This window comes from Daucus carota, chromosome 9 (assembly GCF_001625215.2).
Source record: "Daucus carota subsp. sativus chromosome 9, DH1 v3.0, whole genome shotgun sequence".
NCBI lineage: Eukaryota > Viridiplantae > Streptophyta > Magnoliopsida > Apiales > Apiaceae > Daucus > Daucus carota.
The window spans coordinates 2,284,064-2,299,815 of NC_030389.2; the positions used below are offsets into that span (position 1 = coordinate 2,284,064).

A 15,752-nucleotide genomic window follows, 5' to 3' on the forward strand; every position below is an offset into this window, starting at 1 on the left:
TAAAAAAATTACAAATATATTAATTTTTACTATATGATCAAAGCACCCAAAATTACGTTTATATTAAACAACCTATAAATTGCATTAGAGAGAGTATCATTTAGCAGAATTTTTTAATAAATTATTCATCATTCAGCTAAATTATAAAAAATGTTAACAAACGACCTTTCTCATCCAGTAATTAAGATTGACCGATCATCCAGGAATCTCAGTGATCCAGAAATGACGTTAAGATTTAACAAATGACCCCTTAGTAACAAATATAAAAGCTTCACCGTATTAAAGTACTTACAAATACGAATCCAACAAGATCACTCATGATTATATTTAGTCTTATAGATAAGTTTTAAATTAGTAACTTGTCTCACGTGATGAACAGTCCCGATATTTTAAATAGAAAAAGTTTGATAAATGATGATTAAAAAAATCTTGATTTGGAATGATGATAGGTTAATCTCTCCCTGTCAAGATCAGGGTCGGCCCCCCCTTGCTCTTCCCGAAAATAGTGAAAGGAAAAGAGTAGACGATAAAGGAATAGGATGACTAGTACTTTATTTATTTTAAACCGATCCATTTTCTTCTACTTGTATTTTTTCCTTCCCATATTCAAAAAATGTATTAAATAAAAGAAAAGAGTAAAATGTTTACTTTCAAAAAAAAAAGAGTAAAAAGTTAAATACATATCAATATTTAATTAGTATTTTTAGAGAGAACAATAATAAATTTGAGGATTTTTCCTCATAGAAAATAAATTTAGAAAGTTGGTACGGTTAATTTTATGTTAACAAATATTTGTCTTTAAAAAGAACTTAATTATTACCTTCACAGTAGAAAACAATTTTGCGGGTGTTACTTCTGCTTTTATCTTATGATGATTTGGAAAAAAAGTTAGGCTAATTTATGATTTTATATGGGAATTTTTGAGTTGAACTCAGAACTTGAGTTTCTTATACATAATTACATATGCCTGCTGGAAATTAACATGTGAAGATCTAGTATTGCAGAAGAGAAAACAGAGCAATCAAGTTCCGATGACACGAGTAACTCTCATTCTTCCTACCTTGAGCTTATGACTTCAAATCATCTCACAAATTTATTTAACTAGCACCGCAATGAATTAACCTACATCACATAATATAACAAACACGTAATCATAACAATTGGAATGTACTTCATCACGAAGGAGTCAAGAATCAAAGGTTTCGTGTAAAAACTATCAGAGTTTCTATTACAGTCATCAAAGAAGATGCATCACATTAAGAGAACAACAACAAACAACCATATCCAGGCGTTGAATTTCAAAACAATATGAATTACACACCCTTTGCATTGTTCCGGTGATAAGAATATCAAATATATATTACAAATAAATCAACTTTCGATTGCTATCCGTCTCAGGTCATTCAGTCTTACCATCAACTTGTAGTGCCGCTTTCTGTCGGTTTGCATCTGCAGATAACTGACTCTCCGCATCATCGATATATATTGGCACCTTAAGTGGATCAGCATATATATGATTAGTTTTTCACATCCTTCATTCCTACTTCTGCTGATTGATTCTCCACATCCCACTGTACTGCTTTATGTTCATCTGCAACAGATTGGTCCTCCACCTGTTGCTCCATATTAGCTATTTCAATAATAATCATGAGTATTATCACGACACCCGCTACGTCAATACATACTTTTGTAGCATATGAAAAGTTTTTCCAGAAAACTTCCCAAGGATGATTTTTCAGATTAAGCTCCATGAAATAGGCGAAAGCTAGTTGAAGATATGATACGAGAACTATAAAATCTAGAGCATTTGTTGTGGTGAGAAGTTTTTCACTTTTGGGTGGAGTGACAGATTGTGACGGTGGAGTAAGTTGAGCTCTCTTTCTTTCGACAATGAGCATTTGACAGTAACTGCCAATGGCCACTATCCCAAAGCCTGTCATCCAGTAAGCTTTCCAAATATTTGCATCCCCTGTTGCAGACTTGGATAAAGCAAGGAGTGCTAGCTTATATAGAAATTTCAGATATTCAGCTCTATTTTTGTTCAGCTGAAAAAAGTAGATTGAACAATAAAATTAAAACACCTATGTAGAACCAATCTAAAGCAATACTAGTAGAACACACATGCGAAAGGATATAATGTAATAACAGATAAAATTCGCAATCAAACAAGTTACAAGTTGTGTAAGAACAAGGAGATCAAACAAGTTGTGTTTGTGTGTGTATAAATTGAAAGAGACATAAAAGAAAGGATATGAATGAATCCGATCCAATGCAAAACTACCTCCTAACGTTACAGAAGAACGACACCACTATCGAGCTAGAATCGAGCACGATAATTATTACTAAGAGAGAGGACTGATATGTATTTAGAATATTACTCTGATACTCTGATATTCATTTATCTCAGGTCGCACACGCAGAAAATACCAAGGCTTGCGAGGCCACTAACCTTGCCTTGGAATCCCACAACAAACACATACATTATAACACAGCACAAGAGTCTTGTTATATAAAATCTTGATATGCTCTGCTTTATCTTTTAAATGTGAAACTTAAGATTCCATTCAAGATACAGTCACCTACTCAAAATACAATAATAATTCTCAAAATGGCTAGACAAAACAGGGCTAAAACCCACATTTCTTCTTACATATCTATCACTATAAATCAAGAAGCCAAGCATCATAGATTCGCATACTAAATCTACCTATATATGAGATTATCTTCCACAAAAATGCATGAAACAAAACATAAACCGATGAAAACACATGACTTAATATACAAAACACACCTAAGCAAATCAGAAAAAAAACACATGACTAATCTTTTACTTCCTTCGTCCCTTTGTTTTTTATACACTTTCTTTTTCAGGATGTGCCATTCAATTATGTACATTTCAAAACTTTCCCATATTAGTAAACCTTTATAATATGGAAAATACCAAGGCTTGTGAGGCCACTAACCTTGCCTTGGAATCCCACAACAAACACATACTGACATACATTACAACACAACACAAGTGTCTTGTTATATAAAATCTTGATGTGCTCTGCTTAATCTTTTAAATGTGAAACTTAAGATTCCATTCAAGATACAATCACCTACTCAAAATACAATAATAATTCTCAAAATGGCTAGACAATATAGGGCTAAAACCCACATTACTATAAATCAAGAAGCCAAGCATCATAGGTTCGCATACAAATCTACCTATATATGAGATTATCTTCCACAAAAACACATGAAACAAAACATAACCTGATGAAAACACATGACTTAATATACAAAACACACCTAAGCAAATCAGGAAAAAACACATGACTGATCTTTTACTTCCTTCGTCCCTTTGTTTTTTATATACTTTCCTTTTTGGAATGTGCCATTCAATTCTATACATTTCAAAACTTTCTCATATTAGTAAACCTTTATAATATGGAAATCTCACCCGCCGACTACCTTCATCTACTTTTTCAAATCTATCACTAATAATATTAATGGGTCCCACCACTTTATCGACTTTTATTTCTTTTTCTCGTTATTTTACATTATTTTACTATATAGTTTTCTTAGTCTCCGTGTCCAATACAAACATGTATATTCGAGAGGGACGGAAGGAGCATCAACCAAGCATCACAGGTTTGTGTTTTTCTGCAGCTTAGCCCCACCAAACAGTTTCGTTTATAAACTACTATTAACCTCAACCAAACACCCCAGGCCTCAGTAACACCTCTCCCCTTTTCAACCTCCTTAATCCACCCTAGTTTTCGGGAAAAAAATCCCAAATATTGTTTGAAATTTTGTTCACAACATGGGTTTAAATAATAGATCTAACTAAATTAGAGGAAAGCACAATCTCTGCAGATCATCGGAGAATCGCCGGAGATCACCGGACCACTGCCGGAGATCGCCGGAAAATAAGATGAAAACTCATAAAAGTTTCGAAAATGTACCTCAGAAGGGAGGTTCTTGATGAAGCTTCGAATCATCGAAAACAAGACGGTGATTTTGGCAGCGACGACGATGACGTGGCGGTGGTAGCTGCCTTGCTCCCTGCATACATAGTAAATATAACAACACAACAACATTAAGAACATAAAAAGAGGCAGCACAATCCAGCATAATTCCTTCACGTTAACCATTTTGTTTGAAGCTAATAAAAGTAGAATTTCAGAGACTAGACAGCTTTGTAAGAAGAATAAGAGCGGAAAGTAGTGAGTCTAGATACTGGATAGTTTGTCTTTTATACTACCCTTGTTTTATGGAAAAGGGTACACGTGAGTCGTGACACCTGGCTGCTTCTGGTCAAGGCTTCATATTGAGGCAAGCGCAAGTAGCCAAGTACCGCCTCTTCTTACAAATTACTCCCTCCGTCCCCCTCAATTGTTTACATTGGAGGGGGACACGGAGACCAGGACAATGTATGGAAAATGAGGACACGGAGAGCAAGACAATGTATGGAAAATGAGTAAAGTTAGATGAAAAGTGGGTAAAGTGGTAGGACCTATCAATATTTAATAATAGATTTGAGATAGTAGAGGAAAGTAGTGGGTGTAATAGTTATTTTTATTGTTAAATATGAGATAGTGGGGGAAGATAGTGGATGTAATGATGAGAAAAACTTAGTATTATAATAACGTAAAGAAATGAGAGGGACATCTCAAAATAGTACTCTCTCCGTCTCTTATTACTTTTCCTGTTTCTCTTCAGCACGTTTGCCAATACACACTTTTGATCTTTAATATCATTAATTTAGTATTGGTATTAAATATAAAAACTTCATTGTATTAAAGTACTCATGAATACGAATCCAACAAGATCACTCACGGCTATATTTAGTCTTATAGATTAGACGTAAATTAGTAATTTGTCTCATGTTATGAACAGTCCCGACATATGAAACGAGAAAAGAATAAAGAAACGGAGGGAGTAACTGTAAAGAAATGAGAGGGACAGAGAGAGTACAAACAACTGTCAATGCTGAGCTGAGCTGGCTGCCACGACAGAACGCACTTAATGTGAATATCATTCGATCTGGCCCAACCTCAAATTCCTTTTCATATGTGTTTGACTCGCGCATGAAAGTTTGTTTATATGTGTCCTTTTCATGAAGAATGAGCTTATGTTTTTTTATCTGCTCAAATGTATATCTAAAGAATTGCAGAAGATAATTATTAAAAAAAAAACTGTAGATGATAAAAATTAGAAAGCTAGATCCTTTAGAACATCTATATTTTTTTATATGGCACTCTTTGTTTAAATTATCAAATGTAAATCAAATTATCTAGACACTTCATCAATTTATAACTCAGATCATCAAAATATTTGAATAACTTATAAATGATCACCAATGTTCATATATTCAAATATTCTACCAAAAATGAATTTTATAAATAAGCACCAATATTATCAACTATTTTAATTCACCTTTTTCAATTTATTAATTAAATATTGGGTTAATTATCTAATTGGTCACTGAAATGGGTATAATGTATCAAGTTGGTCACTGAACTCAAAACGGTATCAAGATGGTCAAGTGATCATAAATATCAAACAAGCACCTTAAAATATGAATTCAAACAATAAAAATATTATTTATAAAGTTTTACACATTATTTTTTAATGTTACCAAAACCAAATAAGAGGTTATGACTTCTAATATTTATGATAATATATTTAGATTTTATCAAGTTTATTTATTATTTATTTCTAAATAAAACAAAGAAAATAACTATATAATAAAATATAAATAATAAATAAACTTGATAAAATATAAATATATTATTTTAAATACTAGAAGTCATAACCTTATAGTTGGTTGTGGTAACATTTAAAAATAATGTGTAAAACTTTATAAATAATATTTTTATTACTTGAACTCATATTTCAAGGTACTTGTTTGATATTTATGGCCAATTCAGTGACCATCTTGATACCGTTTTGAGTTCAGTGACCAACTTGATATATTAAGCCCACTTCAATGACCAACTTGATAATTAACCCATTAAATATTCATAAATTTTATTCTTTTACACACTTTTCATATTGTTAGCAGTTCTTTCAAATATTTTTCTTAACTTATGTACTCGATCTAGTGTAATGATTACGACAGAAGACTAAGTATATTTCTACTTACATGTATAAAATAAAAAAAACTTTGAATATTTGAAATATGTATTTGGATATATAAAACAATGAATTTAGAGTCGATGTAATTTCAATTCTTGCTAATACTCATAATATATCAAAATCATCTTTTTAATTTTCTCTTCCTACTCTTCTTACTATGTTATACAGTATAATTTTCTCAAAATTTAGGTCTCCGTACATAATTTTCACAAAGTAAACCTCTTTTTAACTTTTTTATATACATGTAAACATAAATGTTTGACGACTCCAAATTGATATGTGATGCACCGTGAAAGTCAGAAAACTAATAAAAAGTTTCACCCCAATTCTTATCGACTAAAATATAATGAATATAAGGACAACTTAATAGTGTAGTGATTAAAAATTTATTATTTGTTATCTCTCCGCACCACACTTTTTTTTTTTTTTTTGACAAAATGTCCGCACCACACTTAATTGTAATGTAACTATGTAAGTCATATTTAGTAAAAGGGTTAATAATCAAGTGAGTCACCAAAGTGGGCTTGATATATCAAGTTGGTCACCGAACTCAAAACGGTCTCAAATTGGTCACTTAAGTCAGTTATATGTATCTGTAAATATGAATTCAAGGAGTAAAGATATTATTTATAGAGGTTTAAATATTATTTTTGAATGTTACCACAACTAAATACAAGATTATGACTTCTCGTATTTATGAAAATATATTTAGATTTTATCAAGTTTATTTACTATTTATTTTTTATTATATAGTTATTTTCTTTATTTTAATTATAAATATATAGTAAATAAACTTGATAAATCTGAATATAATACCATAAATACCAGAAGTCATGATCTTATACTTAGTTTTGGTAACATTCAAAAATAATATGTAAACCTCTATAAATAATATATTTACCCCTCCAACTTATATTTACAGATACATATAACTGACTTGAGTGATCAATTTGACACCGTTTTGAGTTCAGTGACCAACTTGATATTTTGAGCCCACTTTAGTGACTCACTTGATTATTAACCCTTTAGTAAAAAAAAGAAAAAATGAGTATTGTTTAATCTACCACTGCCCTGTCAGCAACTTACCTTCTTTTTTATTTTTACCAAACTTTAACTAACTCAATATTTCCTTCTTTATTAATTAAAAACCTATTTCAAGTGTTTTTTCGCAAACAATTTAAGTATGTGGTTTATTTCAAAATTCAAGATAATCTAATGTGTCTTTTGTGCCCCGAACAATTCTGTTTTAAGGAGTGAGTTTGGGGTTTTCTTAACCCGTATTAAAAAGCTAATCATATTCAAGAAATTTTGGGAGAGAAGTATTAAATTAAAAGTGCTATTTTCTTCTTATAACTTTTGCTACTTTTCAATCTTTTCTTCTGATAATCATTTGTTTTTCTTAAATTAATAAACATTATGATTAAAATTATCCCAACATTTAATAATTTATGAATCCGAATATTTTAATAACTTATATATCATACTCCCTCCGTCCCACAATACATGTCCTTTTGACTTTTTTCACGTAATTTGAGGTGCAAATAAAACATATGTCTATATATTATTTTTCAAATTTTCTTTTTCTGAATAAAAATATGGATGTTATACTTTTATTCAGAAAAAAAAAATTGAAAAATAATGTATAGAAGTATGTTTTATTTGCACATCAAATTACGTGCAAAAAGTCAAAGGGACATGTATTGTGGGACGGAGGGAGTAACATATATATTATTATAATAAAAAAATAAATAACTACTATTAAAATAGTCAAACTTCCCTAATATCTCATACACCGGTTTTCTAGAAAAACGTATAAATATTTGGACTACAGAGACAGGAGATATTTAGATTAAAATACACATCACTAGTGATGATTAAAAGTGACGTGTCGTTGTATGCGACAGCCTAAAACTAGAAACAAGTCAAGCACTTCGGCTTGTCAAGAGAGGCAGCCACAGATAAAACCCAAAGCATGCAGGAAAATGACAAATAAAAAATTGACTTGAGCTCCTTTTTTGCCATTATTTTTCTCTGTGTCGTTGCTTTCTTTATAGAGAAGTTCTCTTTCTTTATCTTATCTTTAAGGTTGCCCGGTCTCTCGACAGCAATAACTAATAATCAGACAGAGTCTAATCAACCTGTCCTAAAATCTCATTTAATTACTCCCTGTCCCTCTCATTTGTTTACTGTTACTATTTTGGGATGTCCCTCTCATTTCTTTACGTTATCATAAATAGTAAGTTTTTTCATCATTACACCCACTATCTTCCCCTACTATCTCATATTTAACAATAAAAACTACTATTACACCCACTACTTTCCTCCACTATCTCAAATCTATTACTCCCTCCGTCCCATTTTATGTGACCTCATTTCCTTTTTGGGACGTCCCAAAAAGAATGAACCTAGAATACTTACTATTTTTGAACACTACTTTTCACTATTACACCCACTAACTCTATATTTTATACTCTCTTACTATTAAATAAACACTATTACATCCACTACTTTTCTCCACTATCTCAAATCTATTATTAAATATTGATAGGTCCCACCACTTTACTCACTTTTCAACTACATTTACTATCTTTTTCTTAATCTCCGTGAAAGTCAAACCCGCTCACATAAAATTAGGGGTGAACAAAAAACCGTTTAACCCGCAAAACCGACCCAACCCGCACTTTATTTCGGCCGACCAAACCAAACCATTCCAAACCGAGAAGTAATTGGGTTCGTTTTTTATTAACCCGAATAAATTGGGTTGGGTCAGGGTTTTTAATTTTTTAACCCCCACCCAACCCAACCCAACCCGTTTAAAATAACATAGTCCAGTAGTCCACTATTAAAATCATAACAGTTCATCAAAGTATTGCAGCCTAGCCCATTAGCATCTGACCTAAATCATTTCTCCATGCTTCTAGTTCATAGCTTGTTATTATGTTAATTTCTCTGTAAATATTCATAAATTTATTAATAATAGTTCGTAACCATCCTTAGATTATTATGCAAATGCAAGGTGTTTATCTATTTAACCACAATCTATATGTAGCTTAGTAGTTTAAATCTGTTTGTCTATTTTGTACTTGTTAATCACCATAGCAGAGAGTGATGGAGTTGAAAAACAAATACTGCAATTTATTACTAGTGCATCTATGTCTCTGGGACTGGGATTGAGTCCAGAATTTTGAAATGCTGCAATGTGTTTCTGCAATGTGTAGTCTATTTAAACTACTAAGCTACATACAAATTGTGTTTGTTAGTTTTTAATTTTGACAGGATAAAACCCGATAAACCCGACCCTACCCAACCCAACCCGACGTATGAATAATAGGGTTGGGTTGGAAATATTTTTGAGGGTTAACGGGTTCGAATTTTTATAACCCGATTAAATTGGGTTGGGTTGAATTTTTGCCTCCAACCCGGCCAACCCAACCCGTGTTCACCCCTACATAAAATGGGACGGAGGTAGTATTAAATATTGATGGGTCCCACCACTTTACCTACTTTTCATCTAACTTTACTCATTTTTCATATATTGTCTTGGTCTCCTTGTCCCCCTCCAATGTAAACAACTGAGGGGGACGGAGGGAGTAATAATTAATGATAACTTATTATTTTGAATATAAATATTTGATAACAGCGGAATAATGATAGTGTAGTATTTGATACTCCCTCCGTCCCACCCATTTCTTTACACTTTCCTTTTTGGGGTGTCCCACCCAATTCTTTACATTTCAAAACCTACCAAAAATAGTTAATGGGTCCCACCACTTCTCCACTTTTCTTTCCTTTTCACACTACTTTTACTCCACTATCTACTTTTTATACATTAAAAACCAATGGGTCCCACCACTTTACCCATTTTTCTTCCTCTTTTCCACTATTTTATACATATTTCTTAACCTCCGTGCCCAACCCATTCGATAAGAAATGGGTGGGACGGAGGGAGTACTTGATAGTAATAAATAGATGAAAAACTCGCAATTCAGGTGTCGCTGTAAAATGAAGAGGCGAAAAGAGCGCTCAAAATGCTTTTGTTTCCACTTGTTTTCCAAACACTTTATACATATACAAGGGCCGTTTCAAGAAATAAATTACACCTGAACTAACTCTTAAAAAAAATTTAAAGCTAGAAACACTATACTAATAATAAATATCTATCTCACAATTATGGCACTAAAACGAAAAACAATAAAACATGGTAATTTGAGATTATACATGCATAATAGCATCTCCAACCATGAAGACCCCTTAGCTAAAATCATAATTGTCATATCAAAAATAAAAATTATAGCTAATGGTTTGGAAAATTTACGCTCCAACCATCCCCACATGTTATCTATAATTATAGCCAACCTCCTATGACTATATTTGTCGATCCGCTACAAGTCTATAAGAAAATCTGTAGGAAGATTACACATCACTTATTACCATATTAAAATGATATATTCTATTTATAACAATTCAAAATATTAATAACATACTATTTTTAAATTATAGCCAACCAATATAGTCAATACCATCAAAACAAAATGTTTTACAGGTTCGGCAAATTTTACATAATGTCTTACACGTCCAATTTGACCGACCATTATAATCAACGTCGTTGGAGATGCTCTAATTGGAGTTCTATGTTAAGCTTTTTGTTTTATTTTATTCCTTCCTGATTGAATGTTTGTATAAAAAAAATGGGTTGGACCACATTTTATCCTGGGCTTAATTCCAAAATTTTGGGATAGTTGAAGTTTTGAACTTCTTTTCTTTTACGAGAGTTACGGCTCACCACAGTTTTTGCTGTGTTTGTCTTTCCCGTTCCAGTATCAAGACATCACCATGTCGAGATATCTTATCCGTCTCTCTAGAAACTGCACTCTCTAGAAACCGCACATATAAATTTTAATTTGTTTCTAACTTTTATTTTTTATTTTAAATAAGAATCACTTATTTTAATCTCATCCGAACAGCTTCAAAAAAGCGTAACCCGGATTAATTTTACTCACAAACACGTCTAGACAGGACTTTTCACCGTAGCTACAGTACGAGCATGACTACCACATCCGAACACATTCAGAAGGATCAGAAAAGTTACAGTTCAAAGACTACGCGCACACAAAACATATCATATAAAGTGCATTCCTGATTTCTACTCCCGTTTAAGTATTTTTTTTAATTAATTATCATGTTGGAGGCGTTACATACTTGCATGGAATATATCCTGTACAACGTTGTTTTGCAAGATCCAGGCCTGCTAAAAACCGCACTGAACAGTATGGAAGAGTTATCATTATTTAATACTTCCTCCATTCTCTCTAGTCTTTTTTACATGTCCATTTTCAAAATAAATTTTGTTTTTATTTACATGTCCATTTTCAAAATAAATTTTATATCTATTTATATGTTCATTTACACTTTCAATATATATAAAAATATATTTCAAATTAATAAGTTTATACTAAAAAAGTACTCCATCATATTTTGCTCATGAGCCAGCTTGCTACAAATCATCAAACAAATGTATTTAACTAGCACCGCAACCAATTAACCTCCATCACATGATATAAGAAACGCGTAATCATAACAATTGGAATGTACTTAATCACCAAGGAGTTAGAGTATCAAAAGTTTCATATCAAAACTATCTATTCTAAAGTTTCTATTACAGCCATCGTAGAACAACCACAAACAACCACACTCAGGCGGTAGATCCTTGACTTTTAATCTAACATCGTAGAAAATGCATATATTTAGAAAATTTCAAAGCAAAATGAATCACACACCCTTTGCATTGTTCCGGTGATAAGAATATCAAATATATATTACAGATAAATTAACTTTTGATTGCTATCCCTCTCAGGTCATTCATTCTTACCATCAATTTGTAGTGACGCTTTCTGTCGGTTTGCATCAGATACTTGACTCTCCACATCATCAATATATATTGGCACCTTAAGTGGATCAGCATATGATTTATTTCACATCCTTCATTGCTACTTCTTCTGATTGATTCTCCACATCCCACTGCACTGCTTTGGGTTGATCTGCAACAGATTGGTCCTCCACCTGTTGCTCCGTATTAGCTATTTCAATTATAATCATGAATATTATCACGACACCCGCTACGTCAATACATACTTTTGTAGCATATGAAAAGTTTTTCCAGAAAACTTCCCAAGGATGATTTTTCAGATTAAGCTCCATGAAATAGGCGAAAGCTAGCTGAAGATATGATACAAGAACTATAAAATCTAAAGCATTTGTTGTGGTGAGAAGTTTTTCACTTTTGGGTGGAGTGACAGATTGTGATGGTGGAGTAAGTTGAGCTCTCTTTCTTTCGACAATGAGCATTTGACAGTAACTGCCAATGGCCACTATCCCAAAGCCTGTCATCCAGTAAACTTTCCAAATATCTGCATCCCCTGTTGCAGACTTGGATAAAGCAAGGAGTGCTAGCTTATATAGAAATTTCAGATATTCAGCTCTATTTTTGTTCAACTGAAAAAAGAAGATTGAACAATAAAATTAGAACACCTATGTCGAACCAATCTAAAGCAATACTAGTAGAACACATATGCGAACAATTTCAAAAATATCACGAAGTTTCTACCTGATTTATAAAGAAAGAAGGAGCTTCAAATAACATGTCTTATTAGACAATCGATAAGAACGAGGAGATCAAACAAGTTGTGTTCGTGTGTGTATAATGTAATAACAAATACAATCCAAGTAGACATAAAAGAAAGGACATGAATGAATCTAATTCTAATGCGAAACTACCTGCTTACGTCACAAAAGAACGACACAACGATCGAGCTAGAATCGAGCAAGATAATTATTACGAAGAGAGAGAGGAATGAGAAGTATTTAGAATACTCTGTTTTTTTCATCATAAAACCCTTATGATCTATATGAATTAAATAAGTGCAGCGCTACACAATTTCTATAATTAATTAAACAAATAATTTAACAACACTACTCCAATTCTAATCGACCCCAATTGCTGCTTCATTCATCTTAGCTCGCATACATGAAGAAAACGCAAAACTTGGAAGGCCACTAACCTTGCCTTGAAATCCCACAACAAACACATTTAGACACAGCACAAGTGTCTTGTTATATAAAATCTTGATATGCTCTGCTTTATCTTTTAAACGTGAGACTTAAGAGACCAACTTCGAATAAACAATTTATGTCTCACCATACTTAATCATTCTGAGTAAAAAAATGTGCTTCAAAAAGCTCATTCGTCACGCGCACACAACAAGCACCTGCTCAAAATGGCTAGACAATATAGCGATAAAACCCACATTTCTTCTAACATATCTATCATTACAAATCAAGAAGCCAAGCATCATAGGCTCGCATATTAAATCTACCATAAAAAGATGAGATTATCTTCCACAAAAATTGACATATGTAACGTATAACTTGATGAAAACACATGACTTGACATATAAAACACACCTATTCACCTAAGCAAATTAGGGAAAAACACATGACTTATTTTTAGCAACCAAGCAATTTTTCCACAGCTTATGAGCCCCACCAAACAGCATGTTTGGCCGGCTCATAAGCTACTTATTTTTGGTTTATAAACTACTAATAAGAGCTAAGCCAAACATCCCATGCCTCACCAAAACCCCAATTCTCCCCATTTCAACCTCCTTAATCCAACCGAATTTTCGAGAAAAATTCCCAAATTTTGTCCGCAACATGGGTTCAAATAGATCAACTAAATTACCGAAGCAAGAGGAAAGCACAATCTCTTAAGATCACCGGAGTATCGCCGGAGATCACCGGAGCATTGCCGGAAAAGATGACGAAAACTAATAAAAGCTTCGGAAACATACCTCAGAAGAGACGTTCTTGATGAAGCTTCGAATTATCGAAAACAAGGCAGTGATTTTGTCAGTGACGATGATGACATGGCGGAGGTAGCTGCCTTGCTCCCTGCATACATAGTAAATATAACAAGACAACGAAATTAATAACATAAACACAGCAAGTACAATCCAGCTTAGTTCCTTGACGTTAACCATTTTGTTTTTGGTTTCTTTAGAGTAGAGAGTTGAGAGCAGAGAGTTAGGTTGAGACTTGAGTTGAGAGGAAGGGCTTGTGTTTTTATATAATAATGCACTGTCACGTATATGTAAATCGAATTTTCTATGATGTGCCGATACGCACACAATAGTCACTACTCTTATGAAAATACTAGTTTTGATTTGTGGATAAGTAATAAATGTTAATGGTCCCTGCATTCACACCAATTCCATCAATCAAAACAAGCCTTTTTCATGAAAGTACGTGCTTATTGTGTGCCTTTGAGCACACATTAGAAAGACAGCATGTAAATATATGTAAAGTGAATTCAATGAAAAAGTATAGTGAATGTATTTCAATTTTTACATTATAAAATTTTATTATCTTTAAAACAGATTAAGATATTTTAAAAAGAAATTATATAGAAATGGAACGTAAGAACATCTACAATGATAATATGTATAATGGTCGGCTATTATTAATTATCATGCGTAAAATTATATGTAAAATATTTCTTAGATTGACAAATATAATCAAACCAAACATTATTGATTATATTTTTTGCTAAAAAGAATGAGAGTTGGAATTCTAAATTTTTTACATAATCGTTAAATGTGACATATAGATGTTAAATAATCGTTGAATGTGACATATAGATGGTGGTGCGGTCACATGTATAAATATGTAATCTCAGTCGTCGGATTGATTGAAATCTAATGGCTTACATGCTAAATAATGATTATGTGTAACATATAGATGCTGATACAGACACATGTATAAATATGTAATCTCAGCCGTCGGATTGATTTAAATCTAATGGCTTACATTGAGTATCTCAAAACTTAGAAGGGTTCGAAAATTCGAGGCAAGTGGGTAGAATGATATTAGGTGGTCAAGGAGAAAAAGCAGCAGATCAGGTATGAAAGGGAATAAAGATTTCAGTAAAGGTTCAACTATTTTGTTTCTCTTTTCTTAATTCATTTGTTCTTTGAGTGTTTCATCTGTTTGTGTCCCTGTTACTTGATTTCAGCTTCTTCTATGTTTTCATTCGAGGATCTATGATCTATTTTATGTATAATTTCAGATATTTCATTTCCAGACTACTAAAAAATTCTCATATCTGATCAGTATATTTGTATATTTGTCGCGCATATTTAGCATAACATCATATTTGATATACTTTTAAATTCTGAATCTTTTAGAACAATTTCGACAGCTTCGTTATTTAATCTTTTAAATTAAAATATAAGGATTTTCAAAAAAATCTGAAAAGAAGTTTTACGTTTAAATTTTTATTCATAAAAAAATTAAAATTATTTTATAAAACATAATTTATGAGAATCTCAAAATACATACAAACAGTATACGTAAACAATCTGATGGACGGACGGCGGAATAGCAATCAGCCAATCATGATTATAATCAAGACCTTGAGTCGCCTTGAACCTTTTGAAACCTTTAGTTGCTTTGGAACCCTTTGTCAGCGAACTCTTCAACTCGCAAACATGGAAAGGAAAAAGACAGGTGATAAAGATTCTCATCTGGCTTGGATTTGGTTTCATAATATCTCGGTGTTTATTCGATTGACA

The 15,752-nt window shown here is 32.4% G+C and overlaps 1 protein-coding gene across 1 annotated transcript; it reads right to left on the reverse strand.

The window, feature by feature from the left end:
- Positions 1-1,183: 1,183 nt before the first annotated feature.
- On the reverse strand, positions 1,184-14,246 carry LOC108200863 (uncharacterized). The gene is made up of 3 exons (XM_017369128.2): positions 13,974-14,246; positions 12,072-12,618; positions 1,184-1,492 (listed from the first exon to the last, which is right to left on the reverse strand). Exons 1-2 carry the CDS (start codon positions 14,160-14,162, stop codon positions 12,094-12,096), a joined length of 714 nt encoding a protein of 237 aa, XP_017224617.2. The 5' UTR covers positions 14,163-14,246; the 3' UTR covers positions 1,184-1,492; positions 12,072-12,093.
- Between the last annotated feature and the right edge of the window lie 1,506 nt (positions 14,247-15,752).

Bases quoted from the DNA above. Each gene is read 5' to 3' on its own strand.
- LOC108200863 (XM_017369128.2), bottom strand. From the start codon at position 14,162: ATGGTTAACGTCAAGGAACTAAGCTGGATTGTACTTGCTGTGTTTATG. The intron at 12,619-13,973 runs GTATGTTTCCGA...TTCTTTTTTCAG, and splicing joins TCAAGAACGTCTCTTCTGAG to TTGAACAAAAATAGAGCTGA.